Source organism: Eimeria tenella, genomic scaffold, assembly GCF_000499545.2.
Source record: "Eimeria tenella Houghton genomic scaffold, Eth_scaff119, whole genome shotgun sequence".
NCBI classification, from domain to species: domain Eukaryota; phylum Apicomplexa; class Conoidasida; order Eucoccidiorida; family Eimeriidae; genus Eimeria; species Eimeria tenella.
This window is the reverse complement of record NW_013541484.1, coordinates 37,185-61,366: the sequence shown is the minus strand read 5'-3', so window position 1 is coordinate 61,366 and position 24,182 is coordinate 37,185. Positions and strand designations below refer to the sequence as shown.

The window sequence follows — 24,182 nt, the reverse complement described above, 5'->3', positions numbered from 1 at the left end:
GCAGCAGCGGCTGCTGCTCCTGCCACTGCCGCTGCAGCGGCAGTTGGAGCAGCAGCAACAACTGCCGCGGCAGCAGCAACAGGTGCAGCAGCAGCAACAGCAACAGCGACAGCAACGGCAACGGCAACGGCAACAGCAGCAGCAGCAGCAGCGGCAGCGGCAGCAGCAGCAGCAGCGGCCAATGGGGAGTTTGCTTAGGAGCGCCTGCTGCTGGGCCGCGCAGCAGCAGCAGCAGCAGCAGCAGCTGCCTCCCTTGGGGTCACCTGCAGGTGACCCCAGGGGGCCCCTCATGGCTAAAGAAACAAAAGTGACACAAAAGAAAAATAAAACAAAGAGTGAAAAATATAAAAAGGGGGGCCCCTGCCTTTTTCCTGCTGCGTGCTGCAGTTGAACAAGACAGCTTCCGGACATTTGTGCCTCTGCGCAGGCAGCGCCTTGAAGCGCTGATTTAGGGTTTAGGGTTTGGGGTTTGGGGTTTGCGGTTTGGGGTTTGGGGTTTGGGGTTTAGGGTTTGGGGTTTGGGGTTTGGGGTTTGGGGAGCGCCCAGAAAGAAGCACACCTGCGTTGTGCGTTCTACTTGAGTTGCTGCTGCTGCTGCTTTTGCTGCTCGGCGGGCTGAGAGAAGCTCGAAAGACTCAGAGCTCCGTTTGCTGCTGCTGCTGCTGCTGCTGCTGCGCGAAGGCAGCAAACGACGGAGAGGCGGCGCTGCTACTTAAGGACTCCGATGGAATTGATGGCCGGGCGAAAACTCCTTCTGAAATAAGGCTACTAGAAATGCAAATACTAAAGAAAAAGAAAGGAATAAAATGACAGACACGAGCTGCTGCTGCTGCTGCTGCTGCTGCTGCTGCTGCCGCGCACCGCCGCAGTCCACCAGAGACCACCGGTCTTCATGCAGCGGCTGCTGGCCTGCAGAGGCCACAAGGGAGGGCAAAATAGAATTAATTAATAAAAATAAATAAATAATTTAATATTTTTAATTAAATGAAAACTAAAATTTGGCTTAAAAGGGCATTTTACCCTCCGATCTGCACTTCCCGCTGACCGCACCCGACCGCAGACAAAACCAGAACGGGCTGACCAGCGGTCGCCCGGGCTCCGAGGCCTTCAAGTTGGTGAAAAAGTGTTTAAATATTAAAAAAATGAATTATTTCAACTATTTAAAACAAAAATTAAATTAAAATGAGGATAGAGGGGGAAAGTTGAAGTGGAACTTCGCCGCGCACAGAGGTGTACGTACACCCCACGCGAGCACACCTGGCTCACAGAGCGCACCGCCAGAAACCCCGACTGAACAGTTTTTTCATTTAAAAATATATTTAAACATTTAAATAATTACTTTTTCAATAAATTATTTCCATTTTGCCGCACAGCGCCTTCCTGCGCCGCCCCAATCTGTCACTGGACCCTCTGCAGCCTCACTGTCTCACGACAGCCCTCAACGGGGATTTTATTGGCTCCAGAATAGCTAGCTGCAGCTACTTAGCTAGCTAGCTGCAGCTACTTAAGTAGCTAGCTGCAGCTACTTGGCTAGCTAGCTGTTGCGAGCCGCGGCTAGCTAGCTAAATAGCTGCAGCTTGCAGCTCTGGGGGGCCACAATATGCTCTTGCTGCCTCCGGATTTTATAAGAAGCTGTCTTTGGGAAGGACAGATTCGTTTAAAAGTTTTTTCTTTTTTTCTTTCTTCATTTCATTTCTTTGTTTGTCATTGCAGCATTTAGAGGGCGCCGCGGCACAGCAGCAGCAGCAGCAGCAGCAGCACCAAGTGGAGCTGCTGCTGCTGTTTGGTCTTCGCCTTTTGCTGCAGCACATGCATTCACGGTGCGCAGAAGCGCAGCAAGCAGCAGCAGCAGCATAAAAGGATTTAAATGATGGCTGAGAACCACTGGTTAACCAGTGGACTCCCGAGACACCTGGCAGCTGGCGGTGTACGTACACCCGAGTTCTCTGCGCAGCAGCATCTCGGGTGTACGTACACCCCAGCTCCGAAGAGATTTTTTTGCCTTAAAACTGCAGCAAAGCAGCAGCTAGAGAACAGCTGCAGCGGGAGATAAAGGAGAATCAAAATGTAAAATAAAAGAAATAATTAAATTAAATAAATCAAATTTATTTCATTTTTAAATAAAAAATGAGCTAAAGCTGCGCAGACACCCCAGGGGCCTGGGGTGTCTACGCAGCTTTTGCTGTTTTCACCTTAAATCCGAAATGTCATTTTTTGGTCTTTTTGATTCTTTTAAACTTCTATTTTTCCAGAATTTTAATTTATTCCTTTAAAAACAATGAATAAATTAATTGTTTGCTTTTAAGGACACTTTTGCTGCATTTGTTGCTGCAAATAATTCAAAATAAACTCAAAGATAATTCCGTCCATGGCGGTGGGTCCAGGGCGCAGCCCCGGGGGCTTTCTGGGCCAAATATTTTCTTTTATTTTTAACTTTTCATTTTTTAAATTAAATTACATTTTTATTTTTATTTGTTTTAATTGCAGCTGCCAAGCAGCAGCAGATTGGTCCTGCCGCAGCGCAGCTCAGACAGCTCTCAAAGCTCTTCATCCGTCTGCAGCAGCTGCTGCAGCAGCTGCTGCAGCAGACCCTCAGTAGCTGCTGCAGCATCTAATGGAGCAGCTTCTGCAGCAGGGGTGCAGCAGCTCCTCAGCTCCTGCAGCAGCTCCTGCAGCATGGCTGCAACAAGGCTGCAGCAGGGCTGCAGCAAAGCTGCAGCGCCTGCTGTAGCAGCTCCTGCGGCATGGCTGCGACAAGGCTGCAGCAGGGCTGCAGCAAGACTGCAGCAGCTGCTGCAGCAGCTGCTGCAGCAAGTGTGAGAGCTCTCGGGTCTCAGGGGCTGGAAGCCTTTTGGGATTTGCAAACTCTCGAAAAGTCTTTTAGAGTCAATTGAGCAGCAGCTTCGTGGCAGCAGCGCAGCAGCAACTTGTGAGAGTTTGCTGTTTGGTTTTTGAATTTTAAAACACTTTTTGAAGCTTTAATGGATTAAAATGTATAATTTCAAAATATTAAAAATGCAAAATGCAAAACTTTTCCTCTTCGGCGAAATTCGAGGCCCCAAAAGGTCCCAGAAGCTGCAGCAAAGACAGCAGCAGCAAAAGCCCCCTGCTGCAGCTGCTGCAGCCAGTTGCTGCTGCAAGAGCAGCTTTTTGAGCATTTCAGGGCTTGCTGCAGCGGCAGCAAACAGCAGCAGCAGCAGCAGCAAGCAGCAGCAGCAGCAACAGCTCTAAGCTTCTGGGGAGGGCTTGAAGGGCAAAAGGACCAAATTAAAGCTTTTCGAATTTGAGTGCTTTTGTGCTGCGGTGAAGCTCAAGTTTATTCTTTTGAAAAATACCATTTAAATGGAAAAGATTTAATTAAATGGAATTTTAATTCAATTAAATGAATTTTAACTTTATTTTGGTGCTGCACTGGACCTTGAAGCTTCAATTTGATCCTTTTGAGCTCATTTGAGTCTCAATTTGATCCATTTGATCTCATTTGAGTCTTTTTAATGCTTAAATAAATTTTAAAATATTTAAATAAATTATTAAATATTAATTTAGGTGTTTTTAGTGTTTATTTGCTTCTTTTTGATGTTAAAGTGGCCCCGAAATGGCCTCAAGAATGATCAAATTTCGGCTGCCTTGTTTGGGCCACCAGCTCATTTAGTTGAAAAGATTTAGTTGAATTGAGTTTTAATTTAATTAAATTTAATTTTAAGCTTATTTTGATATAATCAAAGCCAATTAAAAGTCTATTTCGAGCATTTCAAGGCCTCGTGAGGAGAATTCAAGATGGTTTCATGAAAAGATATTGAAAACCTGCAAACGGCATGCCAAATATCTCTTCAAAATTGATTAAGACTTAATAAACTAATTAAATATTAAATTATAAATTAATTATCTTCAAAAAAAAGTCAAAAGGAAATTTATTTATTCCTAAATAGTGGCCTATTCTCGCAAGCCTTCAGTGTCTTGTGAAAGAATTCAAAAATTTGCAAAACTGTTCCTCGTTCAGATCTGCTTTCCCGAGCCAATTCTTTTCATTTAATTAATTAAATATAACTAAATGCAATTAAAGGTAATTAAATAATTAAATATAATTCAATTGTGAAGATTGTTCATCTTTTTAGCTGGAGCAGATGCAATAATCACCAACCACTCCATTTCAGGTTTCTGCAGGCATTTCTTTGCATTCATTTGCACATGGGGCGGATTTGGGGTTTGAAAATGCTGAAATAAGTTTTAAAATATATTTAATTTAGGTAAATTAAATTAAATTGAATAAATGACGGAAAACTGGCGAGAAACTTGAAATCTGAATTCAGGTTCTGGGAAATAGTCGGTGCTGCTGGGGCTGGTCGCTGCGGAGTGTTACCACCCTGCAGTAGAAGGCCGCAGGGGTTCTGCTCCTTTCTGGATCTTTTCCGAACACTATAAAACGAATTTCCTCTTTTTAATTGAACGCTACTTGCTTCAGAAAAGGCTTTTTCGCGCAGCAGCAGCAGCAGCAGCAGCAGCAGCAGCAGTTTCCGCGGCGGGGGGTGGTGCTGCGCACGCGAGCTGCAGTGACACTCCAATTTTTGGCGTTTCTTTTCTTCTTTTTTCGACATAATGGGTGAGTTATTAATTTTAATTTCATTTTTAGTTGAGAAGGTTTTAAATTTTGCGCGGAAAGCTGCGAAATGAGGCGCTGGAGGGCCGCAGAGCCCGCCGGATCTTCTCGCCGCTGCAGCAGCTCGCGAACAACAGCCGACCCTGCATGTTTTTTTGAATTTTCTTTTTTATTTTTGTTTATTTTCAACATTTCTTCTTTTCAGATTGCGGAGATAATCCTTTTTATAAAAACAGGCCCTCCACTCGCGTCCACGCGGCTCCCGGGGGAAACTCTTCGATTTGTTTTGGCGATGACAGTGCGTCTGCTGCGCCTCTTTTAAATTAAACCATTCCCCCATCAATTAAAACCATTTCTTTTTTTTTCTTTTTCTAATTCGAAGAAGTCCCTCCTTTCTGCCCATTTGCTGCCTTTTGATCTGCAGCACCGCAGCCAGCTGCGCCCCCAGCCCCTTACGCCGCAGCAGCAGCACCTGGGGGCCCCCCAGGGGCCCCCCACCGCCTGCAGCAGCAGCAGCAGCAACAGCAGCAGCAGCAGCAAACGGGCTTTGGGCAGCCCGAGGCGGGCCGCACTTCTGTGAAGGTTCACCAGCCCCCTGGGGGCCACTCCAGCAGTGAGTTATGAAGTAAAGTTTCTTTTAATTTTGAATTTTAAATTCTTTTATTTTTTTAATTTTAAATTCAAAATAAATTCCTTTGCGTGTACAGTGCCGCCTCCAGGTGTACGTACACCTCGCCTGCTGCAGCAGCAGTCCGCAGGAGTTGCAGATCTTCCTTTAAATAAATAACTCTGCGCAAATAAATATAAACTTTAATTTGCTTTTATTCAAATTTAATTTGCTGCTGCTGCTGCTGCTGCTGCAGTTCAATTCGGCTAATGGAATGCAGACGGCGGCCCGCAGCAGCAGCGCAGCAGCAGCAGCAGCTGGATCGGAGAAAAGAGCCGCAACTACCCTTTCAAACAAGAAAATAAATGAAATAAAATAATTAAATAATTAAATAACTTAAATTAAATTAAATGAGCCTTCAATTCGCGAAGAGGGGCAAGCGCTGCAGCCACGGGGTGTACCGACAGCTGCTGCGCCTCCCGCCCCACACCGACTTTTCTTTTTCACTTTTCCATTTTTTCTTTTTCGCCTTTTTCGTGACCCAGCAGCAGCAGCAGCAGCAGCAGCAGCAGAGGCAAAGTCACTTACAATCAGCCACTAAAGGCCTGTTGATAACAAATAAATAATAAACAGAAGCTGCTGCAGCAGCTCCTGCTGCAGCAGCTTCTGCCGCAGCAGCAGCAGCCACTCCAGCTCCTGCTGCTGCAGTCTTGCTGCTGCTGCAGCTCCTTATGTTGCCTAAGCTGCTGCTGCAGCTTCTTATGCCGCCTAAGCTGCTGCTGCAGCTTTTGCTGCAGCTGCAGCAGCAGCTGCTGCTGCTATCCCGTTATCAGTACTTGGGAGCCGTCCGCTGCGCCCAGTTGCTGCAAAAGGAAAAGAAAGGAAAAAAATGAACATGGGGTGTCTGTTGCTGCGGTGTACGTACACCCGGGAGGCAGCAGCAGCAGGCCCCGGCGGGCTAGGGTTTAGGGTTTAGGGTTTGGGCGGTGTGGGAAAGTGCTCACTCATAAAAGGGGTCATAAATAAATGCATTTCTTCCCATGAACATGAAATCCACCAGCAGCAGAGACCCCACAACCACGCACCAAAATATCCTGCAGCGGCAGCAGCAACAGCAGCAGCAGCAGCAGCAACAGCAGCAGCAGCAGCAGCAGCAGCGGGGGCGTTTCAAGGCGGGGGAGGGTGGAAGTAGCTGCGGCAAATTGGCCTTTCGGGGTTTGAAGAGCAGCAGAGTTTGAACTTGCAATTAAAAGGAAATTAAAAGAAGAAATTAAAAATAAATTGAAATAAATTAAAACAAATTGAAATTAATTCAAATTAATTAAAGTCTCACCACATATAAAGGTATTCTTGGAGGGCGCAGAAGGTAAATAAGACGGAGACCAAAAGCAGCAAAGTTAGAAAGCCTGAAGAGGCAAAAAGAGGAAACTAAAATTAAATAAAATAATTCAAATTATAAGTTAAAATGACAAATTAAAAGAATAAATCAAAAGAATAAATTAAAATAATAAATTGAAGGTAAAATAAACAGCTGAAGCTCCTCAGCTTGTCAGCTGCTGTACAGACACCTGAAACGAGAGGAATGGGAGGGAGAAAAAGAAAAAAAGAAAAAAAAAGGAAATTAAAATAAAATGAATGAAATTAGCAAAATAAATATAATAAGTAAAGTAAATAAAATAAAAAGAAATGAAATGAACTTCTGCATTGCAAGAAACTCCCAGGTGTCTGGACACCCATTTAACCGAAAAAAAGCAAAATGAAGAAATGCTTTTTCAAAAGCTTTCGAAAATTATTGTTTCTCCTTTTCGATTTAAATCCTTTTAGAACATCTTTAAAAGCAAAAAGGATTTAAATAAATCCAAAAAGATTCAAGAAGAAGGCGAAAATGCCCTTTTCCCTGCTTTTCAGAAATTTCAAAAAAGAAACAAAGAAACAAAAAACAGAAACTGCTGCAGCAAATTGAAGCCCTGCTGGTCCGCCGCAACATGAGAAGTGGAAAAGAAGAAGAAAAGAAAAAATAAAAAGGAGAAAAAATGAAATTGCTAAAGCAGCTGAAGTGGCCTGAATAGAAGGAAGGGAAAGCTGGATAAAAATGAAAAGAAAAGAAAAGAAAAGAAGTATTTAAAAGGTTTCTCACCTCTTATGCAGGCTCGCTCCATCCCTACAACAAAAACAAAAAGAATAAAAGTGATGAAGCGTTATTGGCGGTCGCGCAAGTGCTGCTGCTGCGCCGGGTGTACGTACACCTCGCGGGCCCCGCTGCGGCTCTCCGGGAAGGCAAAAGAAAGGCCTTCTTCAGAAGAATAAATTCATTTAAATTAAATTTCTTTTTTGAAATGCTCAAAGATGAAGTAGACGCTGAAGACTGGCGGCTGCGGACGGCGGCTGGAGCAGCCAGCGGTTTCCCGTGGCGCTGTGTGCTTGCTGGAGTGTCACTGCACCTTTTTGTTTGAAAAAAGAGATCTTTTCCTTTTTTCTCCATTTATTTTCATTTATTTCCATTTATTTGCAATTTCAACTTCAAGTAACCGCAAAAAGCTCACCCAGTCAAGCCGGAAGCCCCCGAGCCAGCGAGATGCTCTCGAGCTGCATGCGCCGCTGTCAACTTTTTCTCGAATCTTCCTTTATTTTTACTTTTATTTTGTTTTTTATTCATCCAAATGCATTTATTTTTATTAATTTTTGTTTTTTTAAGCATTTAATTCCTAAAAATCCGCATTTTAGCGGCGCTTTCCTTCCCCCTTGCTCTGCTCTGTACAGACGAGCAGCATGCATCAGCAAAACGCGAACTTAAGTTCAAAAAAGAAAAAGTTTTGAATTAGATATAAACATAAATACAAATTTTGCAATTATTTATCCAAATATTCATCTTTTATGCCGTTATTGCTGCAAAGATTGATCTTTGCAATTTGCATACAAGTGTTTTATATCTGCACAAAGTAACTCCAAATGTAAAATAAATAAAAATAAATAAAAGCCCATCTTCCAGCAATTCGACTGTACAGACACCTCCAGGATGTGCAGCTTCACGCTGGTGCTTATAAGCTTTGGGGTTTAGGGTTTAGGGTTTAGGGTTTGGGGTTTGAGGCTCGCAGTAGCAAACCTAAAACCCTAAACCCTAAACCCTAAACCCTAAACCCTAAACCGCTGCAGTGGAAGGACAGGAAGGCCTCAGAATGAAGAGCAAAAAATAACAAATTAAAAAAAGGATGAAACAAAAAAGAAATAAAAGAAATAAAAAATAAAAAATAACCTTAGAGAAGAGTGCAGAAGCACAAAGGTCTTTGTGTTCTATTTAATTTATTTCTTGTTTTTGCTAAATCATTTCCGTTGCTGTTTTCGTCAGCTGCACAATGCTGCTCTCCTCCAAACCCTAAACCCTAAACCCTACTACACGATATTTCTGCGGCAGCAGCAGCAGCAGCAGCAGCAGCAACAGCAGCAGCAACAGCAGCAGCCACCGGCGTGGGAGCGTTTTCGAATTTAGGCAGTTTAACTTCAGGGCATAAATAAAACGAATTTTATACTACTTTTAAAATCCAATTAAATTAAATTTATTTTATTTCATTTCATTTTATTTTATTTGTTTAATTTAATTAATTCAATTCGTTTAATTCAATTAATTTAATTCATTTTTATTCATTTGATTAAAGTGGCTTAATAGATTTCAATCGGCTAGCAGCCGGTGCTCTCGCGCAGCAAAACTCAAATCATTTGCAGCCTTTCTTGTTTTTAGAACTCCCTAAACCCTAAACCCTAAACCCTAAACTCTAAACCCTAAAATCCAAACCCTCATCTGTACTTGGACTCGTGAGTTGAAAGAAGTGGAGTTAAACTGAGTGAAAGAAAGATAGAGAAAGCACACACAGAAGCAAAAGGCGCAGCAAGCCAAACCCTAAACCCTAGGGGACTAAACCCTAAACCCCAGAGGCTAAACCCTAAACCCTAGGGGCTAAGTCCTGAGAGCTCTGGCGGCTAAAACCCTAAACCCTCGCGGCCCTGGGCCTCCAAGGCTAAACCCTAAACCCTAAAAGATAAACCCTAAACCCTAAAAGATAAACCCTAAACCCTGAAAGATAAAGAATTGGGCCGAGAGCCCGAAAGGGAGTGTGGCTTGTTTGAAATTTCGGGTGTCTGTACACCGCAGGTGGCGGGGGTGTCACCGAAAAGCACTTTTTGAATTTTAGCGGCCCCCAGAGCTTCTTTTTGCGGATAAAAAACTGCATCGGTTTTAAAATGTTTTATTTTAAAAATAAATGCGTTTAGGGGTTTAAAAAAGACAATTTGCTGCGGGAAGTGCCTTAGGCGTGGCGCAGGGGCTGCCGCGGCTGCGTGGGTCAGGTGTCTATACACCCGAGCGGCGCCGTCGGCGCCGTTTTCCGCAAATGGACATTTAAATTAATAATTGATTTGAAAAGAAGAGAAGTTTGAAGAAGAAAAGCAAAAGTGGGTTTGCTGCGCTGCTGCTGCTGCTGCAGTGGGCCAAAGAAACCAATGGGCGTGGTGATTGGCTCAACGGCTGGTCGCCGGGGGCTGCTGCTGCTGCTGCTGCCTCTTCGCCCGCATTTTTTAGGAATTGAGGCTTTCTTTGGGTTTTAAATTGCAAAATAAATCAAATAATATCGGCTGGGGTTTACTTGCATGCAAATAGACCCCCAGAAGGAGAAACTGGCGCTGAGAGGCTCTCGCCGCGACTGCAGCAGCGAGGAATGAAACGCGGCCGCTGCTGCTGAGCTGCTGCTGTTTATTTTTTGGATCTTTTTGACAAACCAAAAGCAAAAGAGAATATTTACTGCTGCACTTATTGTTTTTGAGGAGCTGCTGCTGCTGCTGCTGCAGCTGCTGCTGCTGCTGCGCCCTTCGTGCCAGACCATCGCAGCTGGGGTGTATGGACACCTCAGCCCGCCAGTTTCTGCTTCTTCTCCCAGACCCTTCACCACTTCATTTGCGGCGTTTAAATCTTTGCTGCTGCTGATCCCCTGCAGCAGCAAGTCTCGCAGCAAATTGGCGTGGCTGCGGCTTCTGCTGCTGCGCTGCGCAAAGCCCGCGGGCCTCACCGGCGCAGCGGCGCTGCAGCAGCAGCACACACACCGCAGCAGCAGCAGCAGCAGCAGCAGCAGCAGACTCGCCGGGCCTCGCCGGGCTCGCGGGGGCGCCTCGAGAAGAATAGAAATCAAAGTTGAGGCGCAACAGCTGCAGCTCGCCAGCCCTACACGCAGAGGCGCGCAGCAGCAGCAGCAGCAGCAGCAGCAGCAGCAAAGATGGGCGCAGTCAGTTCCTGCTGCGCTGTGGAGGATGCGGACGACCGGCAGGTGATGAAGGAGCCGCAGCCAGCAGCAGCAGCAGCAGCAGCAGCAAAAGAGAAGCCGCACAGCGCGAAGCCCCGCAAAGAAAGCAGCAGCAAAGAACAAAGTGAACAAAAAAGCAAAGACAAAGAAAGAGAGAACAAAGAAGCAGCAAAAGAAGAAAAAAAACCCAAGAAGCAGCAGCAGCAGGAGCAGCCAGGTGGGAGTTAAAACTTTTAATTTAAAATGAAAATCCAAAAGTGCTGCTTCGCGCGCTGGGGTGTACGTACACCCCGTTCTGCATGTGCAGCTGCGCCTCCTCAAGTGCTTCCGCTGAAGGAATGATGAACAAAGTCTTTTTCAAGTTTTATTGTTCTTTTTATTGTTTATTTTATGTAAATTCATTTGTTTGTTTTATTCCTTTTATTCCTTTGTTCTTCTTATTTCGTTTCGCGAGCATGCAGTTCGAAGGAACAGCGGAGGTGTACGCACACCCCGCTGTACGTACACTCGGTTTTCGTTTCTGTCGATTCAACTTTTGCAATTGAAGTCCATTAAGAAGAATATAAATTAATTTTCTTTTAATTCTCACTTTTGCTTTTTGTTTCCAAATAAATGGCATTTTTTCTTTTGCGTTTTATGTCTTATTTTGTTGATACACGAAATGCATTGTGTCCACCTGCAGCCACACGCAGCAGCAGCAGCAGCAGTGCTGCAGCAGCAGCAGCAGTGCTGCAGCAGCAGCAGCAGCAGCAGACGGGAAGCAGATTTCATGTTTTCTGCACTTGACCGGGCGAGGGGCCAGAAGTCTGGGATTTGATAAATTGTTTAAATTGATTTCTTTCATTTTAATTTACTTTTTCGATTTATTTATTTCTTCAATTTATTTGTTTTTTCAATTTATTTATAAATTAACTGAATTGATTAAATTAAATGCATTAATTAATTAATTAATTGACTAATTAATTAATTAATTAATTAATTAATTACCTTTCGAGCTTTGTTGCTGCAGCAGTGGCTGTGAACCAGCCCGAAGTAGAAGACCTGCGGAAGCGGCTGCAGGGGGGAATGGCAATAATTGTTTTGCTGCAAGACGGGACCAAACTTGCATGCACTCTCCACTTAAACCCTTCCGACAAGTCCCTCAGCATTTCCTGCGAAGACAAGGTACCTAGGGTTTAGGGTTTAGGGTTTGGGGTTGGGGTTGGGGTTTGCGGGGTTGCGCGGTTGGGGCTTACAGGCGCGGGGATTGGGGGTTTGGGATTTGCAGGGGTAGGGTTTGGGGTTTGTGGTTTGAAGGGTTTGGGGTTTAGGGTTTAGGGTTTAGAGGGGCTGGCTTTAGGGTCCAGGGTTCACTCGGGAAAGGGTTTAGGGTTCAGGGTTCCCACGGATCGAGGAAGCACAGGCTGCAGCAGCCAGCGGGCGCAACGCGAACGCGCAGGGTCTGCAGCTGAGGGTTTAGGGTTTAGGGTTTAGGGTTTAGGGTTTGGGGTTTGGGGTTTGCGCAGGTGCGGGTGATTCCGCTGAGCGACGTCAAGTCGCTGCTGCACACGCGGGATCAGCTGAAGCGCGTGGAGACGAAGGCGAACTTGGTGGACGACGAGAACTGCGTGGCGCTGCACTTGATAGAATCTGGAAACTGCATTCCAATTCGTTTTGAAGCAGTAAAAGACAAACATATCTTCGTCGAAATGATGAAACAACTCAAAGAAGAAGCTGAAAAAAACAGAAACTGAACTGCCGACTTGCACGAGAAAGCGGCGCGCGCCGCTGGGGTGTACGTACACCCCAGCCGCCGTGCAAGGCCTCTTCGGAAACAGAAAGCGACCAGATCAACGCCAGAAACGTCCGTTTTGGTGCAATACGAACGCGAAAATGTGAAATAAATCATTTTATTTCATCATGTTTGCGAAAAAAGGAAAAAAAACGAACAAAAGTGCCGGCGCCGCTGCTTCGTGGCTTTCTTTCTGCTGCTTCCGCCCTGCCTGGGCTGCCACTGCAGGATTTGTTTTCTCGCAAAGTTCAGATTATTTATTATTTACTTCTTTTGACTTTTGAGCGACTGTACACGCAGACTGTGCTGCAGCAGCGCGAACTCCAGCTTTTTCATTATTTTTGAGTTGCAAGGAAATAATATCTCCAGCACCCCGAGGCACTGCAACAAACCCAGCTGCAGCACTGCAGCAGCAGCAGCAGCAAACCCTTTTGCTGCGGCTGCCGCTTTCCTTCAACACTATCTGCTGCTTTAGTCCAGCAGCTCAGAAGAAAACAATGTGAGCTGCAGCAGCAGCAAAACCGCCTGCTGCAGCTGCTGCTTTAACACTGTTTGCTGTTCAAAAGAAAAAACTTGAGCTGCAGCAGCAGCGGAACCTTCTGCTGCAGCTGCTGCTCTACTATTAACACTGCTCTAGTCCGGGAGCTCAAAAGAGAAACAATTTGAACTGCAGCAGCAGCAAAACCTTTTGCTGCAGCTGCTAACACTTTCTGCTGCTCTAGTGAAGCAGCCCAAAAAAGAAAACAATGTGGACTGCAGCAGCCGCAAAACCTGCTGCAGCTGCTGCTTTCCTTTAACGCTTTCTGCTGCTCTAGTGCAGCAGCTCAAAAGAAAAGCAAGTTGAACTGCAGCAGAATATTTTGCTGCAGCTGCTGCTTCTCTTTGAACACTTTCTGCTGCTGTAACGCAGCAGCTCAATTTGAACTGCAGCAGCAGCAGCAGCAGAACTTTTTGCTGCTGGCCGCGGCCACGCTGGCAGCTTCTTTTAGGCAGCTTCTTCTAATTTCATTTAGTTTTATTTCCAATTGCATTTACTTCAATTCTATTTAATTTAATTTAATTTAATTTCTAATTTAATTTAATTTCTAATTTAATTTAATTTCATTTCTAACCTCATTTAATTCCGTTTCCAGTTGCATGCACTTGCATGCACTTGCATGCAACTAGCTTGAATTCAAGTTGCCATTCAGTTTCTTTTTGGTTACATTTAATTTCGTTTCAAATTGAATTTAATTTCATTTCAAATTGCAATTTAGTTTTTTTTAAATTGCAATTTATTTCAATTTCAATTTCAATTATTTCAATTCGATTTGACTCAATTTCGATTGCAATTTAATTTGCTTTTAATTGCAGTTTGTTTGATTTCTAATTGCATTTCATTTCATTTCCAATTGCAATTAATTTTGTTTCTAATTGCAATTAACTTCGATTCAAAATGCCCTTAATTTCACCTCCAATTGCAATAAAAGAATTGCAATCAATATCCACTCTAATTGCAATTAATATCTATTTCAATTGCAACCAATATCTATTTTAATTGCAATAAATACCTTTTTTAATTGCAAATAATATCCATTTTAATTGCAACATGTATCTATTTCAGTTGCAATTAACTTCATTTCAAATTGCAACTAGTTCCGCCTCCACTTCGAGTTTCGTGAATTCCACTTCTTGAATTTAATTCCATTTTTGAAGAACTTCGATTTTTTCAATTTCAATTATTTCGATTTGCGTTTCAATTAAATCCACTTGGAGTTATTTTTCGAAGATGAAGTTTCAATTCTTTTTAAATCCGTCTTTTCTTTTCTCAACTCGGATGAAACCAATCCCAATTCTACTTTTGCGGAGTTAATTTCAATTTCTTTTCAATTGAATAAATTGCATTATTTTCTTTTTTGAAATTAAATTAAATTCTGTCTTGTTTGATTCCAATTGTTTTGCAACTAGCTGCATTTCGAAAGCTGTTTGAACTGAAATGGAACTATTTCTTTCCGGCGAAGCGGATTCTGAATCTTTCTTGGCGAAACTAATTCGAATTTCTTTTCAATTTAATTAATTTTATTTCTTTTTAATTCGAATTTATTTTATTTCAATTGCTTTGCACTTAACTGCATTTCGAAATTCCCTTTGAGTCCGTCAAGTTCAAATTTTTTCTTGGGCTTTTGCCCAAGCCGAACCCGGGCGGCGGGAACTCGCAACTGACCCACGACAGGTCCTTTATTTGTTTATTTTATTTATTTATTTATTAATTCTATTTATTTGTTTATTTATTTGTTTATTTGTTTGTTTACTTCGCATTTGTTTGCCATTTACTTCGAAAGCAAAGCCAAAGAGCTGTACAGTGCAGCAGCGCCGAACACATAACTCATTTCCGGCGCGCCCGGCTTTGGGAAGCCAAAGGAAACCTGCGGAGGACTTTATTTGCTTCTGGTGCATTAAAGAAAAAGAAAAGCAGCAGCAGCAGCAGCAGCAGCAGCAAAGGGAAGCAGAAGAAGAGCGAGGAGCAGCGGGGGAGGAAGCAGCAGCGAGCCGCAGCAGCAGCCGCAGCAGCAGCGGCGAGCGCCGCGGGGAGCCAGAGGGAGAAGCAGGAGAAGGAAGCAGCAGCAGCAGCAGCAGCAAGAAGCTGCCAAGCCGCCAGGTCAAACAAGAGCTTCTAGACTCTCAGCAGCAGCAGCAGAAACAGCATTTGTAGCAGCAGGAGGGGCCCTTAAAACGAGGCCCCTTCTTCCTCTGCTGCATTTTGCTGCTGCGGGGGGCCCCACACCCACGGCGACGGCCCCGCCAGGTTGTTTTGCTGCTGCTGCTGCATCTGCTGCTGCGTCTGCTGCAGCGAGAGCAGCAAGCGTCATGTGCACGAGCTGCGGCTCGCCCTCCTTGGGCGCTGCTGCTGCTGCTGCTGGTGCTGCTGCTGCTGCAGGCGCTGCTGCTGCGGCGCGCCTGGAAGCAGCAGCAGGACTGCCTGCTTCTGAAATGGGAGAAACAGCGGGAGAAAAGGAATAAGGAGGAGCTGCTGCCCGAGCAGCAGCAGCAACAGCAGCAGGAGTTGACAGGCCTGCGGGCGTGTTCGTTGCTGCTGGGGTGTCTGTACAGCTGGTAATAGTTGTAGCAGCAGCAGCAGGAGCGAAGGGACCTTTGGGTCTCTCGGGGGCGCACGAGTTGGCAGCAGCTTCTGCAGCAGCAGCAGAAGCAGCAGCGCTTCTTGCTGCTACTGCTGCTGCGGGGGCCGCAGGACGGGCCGCGGCCCCCTGCAGATCCGCAGCAGGAGGCGGGAGGGCGCGGCTGCTGCTGCTGCTGCTGCCGTGCTGCTGCTGCTGCTGGGGGGAGGGCACGAGGGGGTCGGAGTCCGCGGGCGCTGCTGCTCCAGCAGCAGCAGCAGGGTGTGCTGCAGCAAGCTCGCAGCAGCTGCAGGCAGGGGGGCCCCCCGGGGGCCCCTCAGAGCCCTCGGAAAGGGGGAAAGTGGAAGCTCTGGGGAAAAGGTCTTTGCCCGTGAGGGCCTTGAAGCAGGCGCAGCAGGGGCAGCAGCAGCAGCGCAGCAGCAAAGGGCCCAAACAAGTTGTAGACAAAACTGCAGCAAGAGTGACTAGAAAAGTCGTGCCCAGAACAATCCAAACTACTGAAGAAACCTCCATTTTGGGTGCAGCAGCAGCGCGGCGAAAGCTGTTGCAGCAGCACAGCGGCGAGCTGCTGCTGCTGCTCCGTGCTGCTGCAGCACAAGCAGCGGGGCTTTCCCGGAATTTCTTCCACAACAACTAGTTAAAATGCCTTTTTGTTCAAAATAAAACAAAAAGAACAAAAAACTCGCGAGAAAATGCAAAGATCTCGCCGCGGCTCCCGACTCGACACTGCCTAGGCTCAACTAGCCGTGCTGCTGCTCGCTGCAGCAGCAGCAGCAGCAGCCCCGACTCCGCATTTAATTCGTTTTTTGTTTTTCATTTATTAATTCTTCTTTTAAACTTTTATTTCCCCGAAAAGCGCCCAACTGCAGCGCAGAGAGCCCCCAAGCGGCTGCTTCCGCGCCGCCTTTTGAATCGCCCGCGGGCGCATGTTGGCAGCAGCAGCCGAAGGCCTTCTTAAAACGTTTCTCTTTGTCTTTTTCTCCCCAACTATGTTTCAAAATGCATTTTGAGAATTATTTCGGTGCTTTATTGCATGCGTTTCCGGGGGATCTCGCAGAATCGCAGGCCCGAAGCCCTGCCTGTGGGGGGGCTCTCCTGCGGGGGCCACAGCCCCGAAGTTGAACTGCCGCGCTGCGCGCAGCACTTGGCTGCCAGCAGCAAATTAAATTGCAAAAAACTCTTTTATTTGAGGGTTTCCCCTGGAGCGGCGGATTAGAATTCGAAAATGTCGCTCAGAGCCACGAACATGGCGGACTTCCAGCACATTCTGCGGGTGCTGAACACCAACGTCGACGGCCGGGAGAAAGTCGTTATTGCCCTCACTGCGATTCGAGGAATTGGAAGAAGAATTAGCACTTTAATCTGCAAAAAAGCCGACATCGACACGGACAAAAGGGCCGGCGAACTCACTGCAGACGAGATCAGCAAGGTACGCGCGCTGCGGTGTACATACACCTCACCCCTGCAGCTTTCCCGCCACCCGCCTTCACTCTCATCACTTCTTTTCATCGTTCGACATTCTGGAGGTTTTTTCCCGTTTTTTTCGCCGCTGCGGAATTAAAATGACTTTTTCGTCTTTTGCAATCCCAGCGGGGCGCTGCTGCCGCCGATTGCTCCGTGATCTGTCTTGAGCAGCAGCGGTTCCATCCGATTTCCGTTTTTTGAACTTCGGAAACTTCTCGGATTCTTCTCTTTCAGGCTTTCCACGAGGGCCACTCGAGCGCAGCAGCTCTTGCATTTAAAAGTGGAATTGTTTGTTTCGAGTTTTTATTTCTTTTCTTTTTCCCTTCTGCCAGCCTGCACACGAAATTCAACTTTCCGCTATAACTGTCCCAGCGACTCTTCTGCAGAATCAGCAGCAGCACCTAACGAGTAAGAACCTCACTGACCACAAGCGCCGCTCACTGCTGCTGCTCTCCTGCTGCTGCTGCTCTCCTGCTGCTGCTGCTGCTGCTGCAGATCGTGGCGATCGTGGCGAGTCCGACGCAGTTCAGCATCCCGTCCTGGTTCCTGAACCGGCAGAAGGACGTGAAGGACGGAAAGTCCCGCCACGTCTCCGCGAACAACTTGGACTCCGTCTGGCGCGAAGACTTCGAAAGGCTGAAGAAAATGCGCCTCCACAGAGGCCTGCGCCACTACTGGGGCCTCAAGGTCCGCGGGCAGCACACCAAGACCACCGGCCGCCACGGCAGGACCGTCGGCGTCGCCAAGAAGAAGGCCTGAGCTGCTGCTGCTGCAGCAGCTGCTGCTGCTGCTGCAGCAGCTGCTGCTGCTGCTGCTGCAGCGGGTGCTTCTGGTGGAACTGCGGAACAAGTTCGCCTGTTTAGTTTTGTGGTGTGCACGCAAACGCAGGGTTGGGTTGCTAGACAGGTGCAGCAGCAGAGGCAGCAGCAGCGGCAGCAGCAGCAGCGTGCTGCTAGGCAGGGAGAGTGTAGTGGAGAAGTAGGGCATTCAGGTGTACAGACAGCCGAACTGAGGCGCCAGTTTCAAAATTAGAAAAAGAAAAGTTTGATTGAAACGTCTTAGAATTCAAAAAGAATTGTTCCGGAGAATTCAAAAAGAATTGTTCTGGAGCTTCGGGCCAGCAGGCCCCTCTGAGGTGTACAGACACCTCACGGCTCCGGCTGCACGAAAACGCACGGCGGAGAAGAATTAATTGTTCAGATTATTTTACTTTTCGGTTTTAATTGCATTAATTGCATTTATAATTGCTTTTTTATTATTTCAATTGCGTTATAATTGCAAAGAGAAATCCACTTTCCTATTTTGTTTTAGTTTTTCACCTTTTGAATTTCCGCTGACTCCGCGGCCGATTTTCCTCTCTCGATTTCCGCCTGCATGCAAAATGCACTTTTTGTTTCTCATTTTAATTTCTTTTTATTCAAATGTTCAAATTAAATGTTTTGTTCCCAATTTTTGTTCAAGTATTCAAGTTAAATGTTTTATTTTTGTTTTATTTTGCATGTTTAGTTCTTTCGAATTGATTCAAATATTCAAATTAAACGTTTTATTTTGCGTTTAGTTCAAATGTTCGAATTGAGTGTTTTATTTTGCATTTTAATTCTTTTGAATTAATTCAAATGTTCAAATTAAATGTTTTATTTTGCATTTTAATTCTTTTAAATCAATTCAAGTACTTTGATTTACTTGAAATGCAGATTTTCTTTCCGTCGCTTCAAAAGCTGAGGTGTACGTACACTGCAAGTGACGCAAAGCCAAAAAGGAAAGTATAAGTCGGTAGCAAGAAATATTCACATTTATAAATTCATAATTTTAAAAAGCATTTGCATGTGTTGCGTATTTTAGAATGTTTTGTGTTGTGTCTCACTGCTGCTGCTGCTGCTGCGCAAATGTCGAGAATTTGCTGCATCAGTTTGGCTTGGAGGGAGTGCTGCTGCTGTTGCTTCTGTTGCTGCAGCCTCTGCTGCTGCTGCTTCTGGAGCTGAAGCTTTTGATGCTGCGGCCTCTGCTGCTGATGCTCCTGGCGCTGCAGCTTTTGGTGCTGCAGCATCTGCTGCTGCTGGGACTTCTGTTGCTGCAGCTTCAGCTGCTGCAGTAGCTGCTGCGGCTACACTGAGCTGCTGCTGTTGCTGCAGCAGCACTTGCTGTTCCTGGAGGCGCTGCTGCTGCAGCTGTTGCTGTTCCTGGAGGCGCTGCTGCTGCAGCTGTTGCTGCTGCTGCTGCCGCTGCAGCTGCTTCTGCATCTCCTGCAGCTGTTTCTGCCGCTGCATGAACTGCTGCTGGTCACTCACTTCCTGCTGCTGCTGCTGCTGCTGCTGCTGCTCCAAGGCGAGCCGCTGCTCTTCCCTTTCCGCCCGCATTACCTCCCCGGGGAACTGTACGTACACCGCAGACACCGCGAAGCAAACAAAACAAAATCTTTATTTCATTTAATTAATTCAATTTAATTAATTTAGTTTAATTCATTTTTTTAATTAATTTAATTATTATTTTCATTTCATTCTTGTTTTGCTGCTGTGCTCGTCAGCCGTACATACACCACGCTGATGAGCAGCAAGACGCAAATCAAAACCATAAGTCCCTGAAAGCAAAAAAGAAATAAACAAAATAAAACAATTAGAACAAGTAAATTAAAACAACTAAAATAAATAAATTAACACAATTAAAATAAAGAAATTAAAACAATTTAAACAAAACAATTAATGGTAAGTTAAATCAAAAGAGGCTTTGAGCTGCTTCTGCCCATTTGTTTGCTGCTGCTAGCTAGCAGCAAACACGCTTCAATGCAACATTCGCTGCTGCTGCTGCTGCTGCTACTGCTGCTACTGCTGCTGCTGCTGCTGCTGCTTACGTTAATTGTGTTTTGCTGCCACTGCGGCAGCCGGCGGATGCAGCAGCAGCTGCGTTCCTGCAGCAAAAAGGGAAATAACATAAACTTGGAATAAAGAAAAAAGAAATAAAGATTTAAATAAAATAACAAATTGAAATAAACAAAAATAAAATAAAAGTTTAAATGAAATAAACAAGAAAAGACAGTCTAGAGGCCTTTCAGAAACAAAAAAGAATTTTGAAAAATTTTAAAAGAAAAAGAAAGTCCGGCAGCAGCAAATAAAAACTAAACGCAGAAATAAACAAGTCACTTCAGACACCAGAGCAGCAGCAGCAGCAGCAGCAGCAGCTGCTACGTAATATATCGGCAGCAGCAGCAGCAGCAGCTATCTTATCTATCGGCAGCAGCAGCAGCAGCAACAGCAGCAGCAACAGCAGCAGCAGCAAGTGTCCGTACTGCTTGTTGCTCGAGCCGTCTTAAGACGCTGGCGCTGCGAAGCCAAAAAAGAAAATAAAAATTCTTTCAAATTTAAATTCAATTAAATAAACAAAATAAATAAATAATTAATTAATTAAATGAAATAAATAAATAAAATAGACTCAAATTAAACTAAATAAATAAAGTAGAATAAATTCAAATAAGTTTAAATTCAAATAAATTCAAATTAAAATGAATAGAGATAACTTCACAACAAAACCACTTCAAAACAAAATAAATTCAAATTCGAATAATAAACAAACAAACAAATAAAATAAGCAAATGAATAAATAAATAAATGAATAAATGAGAATTAAATACATAATAAATAAATGAATAAATAAATAAAAAATAAAAAGATTAAATTAAATTAAATCACCGAAGAGGCCGCGGGGGCTGCGAGCCAGTCTCTGTGGGCAGCCGAGTTATGTTCGACCTGTAAGTCCGCGGGCTGCAGCAGCACAAGACACGCAGCACTTGCTGCTGCTGCTGCTGCTGTTGCTGTTGCTGCTGCTGCTGTTGTTGTTGCTGTTGCTGCTGTTGTTGTCGCTGCTGTTGCTGTTGCTGTTGCTGCTTTGCTTGCGTTGTTGTTGCTGCGGCTGTTGCTGCTGCTGTTGTTGCTGCTGCTGTTGCTGCTGCTGCTGCTCGCTCAGTTCAAGACTTTAAAGTGCAGAATCAAGAAAGATACCACTGAGAGACAAAAACTGGAGAAAATTTAATTCCAGAAGTTTCATAAATGCATTAATTTGAAATTCGTGAAAAAGAAAAGTAAAATTGTGAGAAGTTTCCAGACACACGCCGGGTGTACATACACTCCATGCACACGTGAGCTGTCACTTCTTTCAAATTCCATAAAGATGAAACGCGAGCAGCAGCAGCAGCAGGGGCAGCAGCAGCTGCAGCAGCTGCTGCTGCTCCTGCTGCTGCTGCTGCTAAATATTGTGCAGGAGGCTCACCTGGAGGCGGGAGAGTCTTGGGAAGCTGCAGGGGAAACTTGGGCGAGCGAAAGCGCTGAAGACAGCTGGGGGTCTTGAGTGGAAAGGCGATTTGAATTGGGGCCGGCGGGTGGCGGCGCTGGCGCTGCAGCTGTTTGTTCCATTTTGAAAAACAAATAAAATAAAAAGAAATTCAAGTGAAAAGAAATCAACGAAGTGCAGCAAAGTTTCAAGATCAAGCAGCTCCTGCTTGCTGCTGCAGGCGTGAGAGAGGCCCCTCGAATCAAGAGTGGTCCACGAGACGCGGCGGGTCTGCAGAGTCGCGATAAAACGATAAAAATGAATCAAAAAACATTTATAAACGAAAACGGATTCTTTTTAAACGAAAATAATAAAGTGAATGGCTGTAAATGCGGAGAAGAGATGCGGCGGCGGCGGGCGCTCAGGTGTACAGACACCTCGCGGGCGTTGCGCAGACGCCCGAATCACCGCCGATGCTCTCTTCCTTTATTTCGCCATTTCCTCCTTTAATTTGAAACTAAGGAGTTGATTAAACAGAAGATTCTTTTTTATTTTTGAAAATAAATCCAGAAGGAGTTTTCATCCGCTTTTTATTTCAAAAAAATGTGCTCGCTGTCGCCCGCCAGCGCGGACCGCCGCCGACAGATCAAGCTAAGAGATCTGCTTCTGAATGCAAGTAAAGGGAGCAAATAAATGAATTGTAAATGCATTTATGTTTTTAAAATAAAATAATAAGTTTAAAATTAAATTAAATTCAAGCTTCAAATCAAAATATTCAAATCCTGGACTTCAAAAACTATTTAGACGCTCTCCCCACCACTGTCTCGAGTGACCTTCAGCACTAAGGCCCCTATAATCTTTTAATTCTTTTTATTTATTTATTTTAAAACTGAAATGATAAGATTTAATTTATTTGATTCTTAAAATATGATTTTAATTCTTTTAATTTGGTTTCAAAACCAAAACAAAGGAACAGAACTGCAGACACTTCAGCAAAGCCGTTTCAACTTTCATGAAAAAACTCTTTTTGCTTTTCTTCAAAATTTTTATTTCAAATAAAAATAAAACAATTAACTTCAAATTGACTTTATTATTTATTTATTTATTTATTTACTTATTTATCCATTTATTTATCTATTTATTTGAACACTTCGGACAAACTTTTGCAGAATGCCCTTATACCATTTGCTACTGCTGCCGCTACTGCTACTGCTGCTGCTGCTGCTGTTGCTGTTGCTGCTGCTTCTAGAAGCACTTAATACATGCATTTTTAAATGGTTATTTGAATCTTTTTGCAAATATAAATTCAAACGAATGTCCAAGATGCAATTAATAAATATCAAATCTAAAATGGAATTAAATATTTAAAAAACTTTTAAATCATCTTACAAAAAGCCGCGGCTGCGCCGATACCCTAGAGCCGCAGCTGTACGTACATCCCAACGCACAAGCTGCATTTGCTGCTGCTGCTGCTGCTGCTGCTTCTGCTGCTACTGCTTCTGTTGCTGCTGCTACTGCTTCTGCTGCTACTGTTTCTGCTGCTACTGCTACTGCTTTGCTGCTGCTGCTTTGCTGCTGCTGCCGTTGCTGCTGCTGCTGCAGCACCAGTGTTTCATTTTAATTCGAACGGAAGAGTTTCATTTAATTCGAACGCGGAGGTTCCTGCAGGCGTTCAGCACCTGCTTTGGCCTGGAGCTGCAAACCCTAAACCCTAAACCCTAAACCCTAAACCCTAGGGCGTTGAGCCTGAAGTTCGTTTCCCTCTCCCTCTCCCGGAAGCCCCAAACCCTAAACCCTAGAGCTGCGGGAGGAATCCCTCACTCCCCTTTCTAGGGTTTGGGGTTTGGTGGGGCTCGGCGCTGCGGGCGCGGGGCCGGCGAGGGTTTAGGGTTTAGGGTTTAGAAGACGAGCGTGGAGATCATGCTGCCGAGGGACTGCAGCAGCGTGTCCGTCATCAGCTGATCTAGGGTTTGCTGAATCCGCATTTTTGCATCTATTTGTCCAGCTCTGTCAACGAGAAGTTGTTCGGGTTTCTTTTTTATTTCTTCTTCAATCATTGAGGTGTATCGACAGCTCAGCTCCTTCAGCGCCGCGATGCTTTCCTCCCGCTCCTCCTGGTGCTCTTGGTAGTTCTGCGCGCAGCGGTAGGGTTTAGGGCTTGGGGTTTCGAGCAGCAGCAGCAGCAGCAGCAGCAGCAGCAGCAACAGCAGCAGCAGCAGCAGCAGCAGCAGCAGCAACAGCAGCAGCAGCAGCAGCAGCAGCAGCAGCAGCAGCAGCAGCAGCAGCAGCAGCAGCAGCAGCAGCAGCAGCAGCAGCAGCAGCAGCAGCAGCAGCAGCAGCAGCAGCAGCAGCAGCAGCAGCAGCACCTTGAGTTTGAGGGCGTCGCTCCACTTGTTGGTGTGCAGGTTGGCCAGCATTTGGTGTTCGAGTTCGCCTTTGCGGCAGTTAATTGCAATTGAATAATAATTTCGGTTAAGTCCGTGGACCAGAGCTGTTATTGTGGGGCGCGACAAGTGGCCAATGTTCGAAGTTGTCTGCCGCGGCTCCTGTCCTGCAGCAGCAGCAGCAGCAGCAGCAGCAGCAGCAGCGGCAGCGGCAGGGGAGGCGCGCGGAGAGGCGGCAGCAGCGGGAAGCAAAGCAGCGCAGCAGCAGCCCGGGAAGCGCCAGGACGAGAGGAAGCAGCAGCACAGCAGCAGCAGCAGCAGCAGAAGCAGCAAAGCAGCAGCAGCAGCACAAGGGAAACAGCAACAACAATGAGTAACACTGCGTGCGCACATCAACAGCAGCAAATGTCATCGAGTTGGCTCTAATCAATTTGAATTGCTACTCTCCACTACTCCTAGCTTTCAAGGGTTTAGGGTTTAGGGTTTAGGGTTTGACCCAGCATCACGAGGTGAGGGTTTATGAGCCGGAAGCAGTCCATCACCACTTTCCCCTTCACTGATTGAATTGGGTCCACCACAACTCCGACAGCTCTCGCGTTTAGCTGCTCGAAGCTTTGCTGCGTGTTCACGTCCGTCCCTGCAGCAGCAGCAGCAGCAGCAGCAGCAGCAGCAGCAGCAGCAGCAGCAGCAGCGGG

At 45.5% G+C, this 24,182-nt stretch overlaps 6 protein-coding genes across 6 annotated transcripts in view; 3 read left to right on the top strand and 3 right to left on the bottom strand.

The window, feature by feature from the left end:
* Window positions 1-4,596: 4,596 nt before the first annotated feature.
* ETH_00012545 (uncharacterized protein) lies at window positions 4,597-5,221 on the top strand (the record flags this gene model as incomplete). Its single annotated transcript, XM_013373043.1, has 3 exons — window positions 4,597-4,600; window positions 4,803-4,895; window positions 5,022-5,221. The coding sequence occupies 3 exons, from the start codon at window positions 4,597-4,599 to the stop codon at window positions 5,219-5,221; spliced, it is 297 nt and encodes a 98-aa protein (XP_013228497.1).
* A 5,244-nt stretch (window positions 5,222-10,465) lies between these two features.
* Window positions 10,466-12,225, top strand: ETH_00012540 (Apicomplexan CP 15/60K like protein, related; the record flags this gene model as incomplete). The annotated part of the gene is made up of 3 exons (XM_013373042.1): window positions 10,466-10,709; window positions 11,502-11,656; window positions 11,998-12,225. The coding sequence occupies 3 exons, from the start codon at window positions 10,466-10,468 to the stop codon at window positions 12,223-12,225; spliced, it is 627 nt and encodes a 208-aa protein (XP_013228496.1).
* A 2,677-nt stretch (window positions 12,226-14,902) lies between these two features.
* Window positions 14,903-15,892, bottom strand: ETH_00012535 (uncharacterized protein; the record flags this gene model as incomplete). Its single annotated transcript, XM_013373041.1, has 1 exon — window positions 14,903-15,892. The coding sequence occupies one exon, from the start codon at window positions 15,890-15,892 to the stop codon at window positions 14,903-14,905; it is 990 nt and encodes a 329-aa protein (XP_013228495.1).
* Window positions 15,893-16,604: 712 nt separating this feature from the next.
* ETH_00012530 (40S ribosomal protein S18, putative) lies at window positions 16,605-17,602 on the top strand (the record flags this gene model as incomplete). Its single annotated transcript, XM_013373040.1, has 2 exons — window positions 16,605-16,808; window positions 17,339-17,602. 2 exons carry the CDS (start codon window positions 16,605-16,607, stop codon window positions 17,600-17,602), a joined length of 468 nt encoding a protein of 155 aa, XP_013228494.1.
* A 1,079-nt stretch (window positions 17,603-18,681) lies between these two features.
* Window positions 18,682-21,246, bottom strand: ETH_00012525 (uncharacterized protein; the record flags this gene model as incomplete). The annotated part of the gene is made up of 4 exons (XM_013373039.1): window positions 18,682-19,215; window positions 19,378-19,421; window positions 20,584-20,807; window positions 21,104-21,246. 4 exons carry the CDS (start codon window positions 21,244-21,246, stop codon window positions 18,682-18,684), a joined length of 945 nt encoding a protein of 314 aa, XP_013228493.1.
* A 1,755-nt stretch (window positions 21,247-23,001) lies between these two features.
* ETH_00012520 (26S proteasome non-ATPase subunit, putative) overlaps window positions 23,002-24,182 on the bottom strand; it is a gene marked incomplete at both ends in the record, with an annotated part of 1,338 nt that continues 157 nt past the window's right edge. Inside the window, 3 exons of the mRNA XM_013373038.1 lie at window positions 23,002-23,235; window positions 23,470-23,654; window positions 23,994-24,124. Coding sequence (XP_013228492.1) covers window positions 23,002-23,235; window positions 23,470-23,654; window positions 23,994-24,124 — 550 coding nt within the window. The remainder of the gene's footprint in view (window positions 23,236-23,469; window positions 23,655-23,993; window positions 24,125-24,182) is intronic.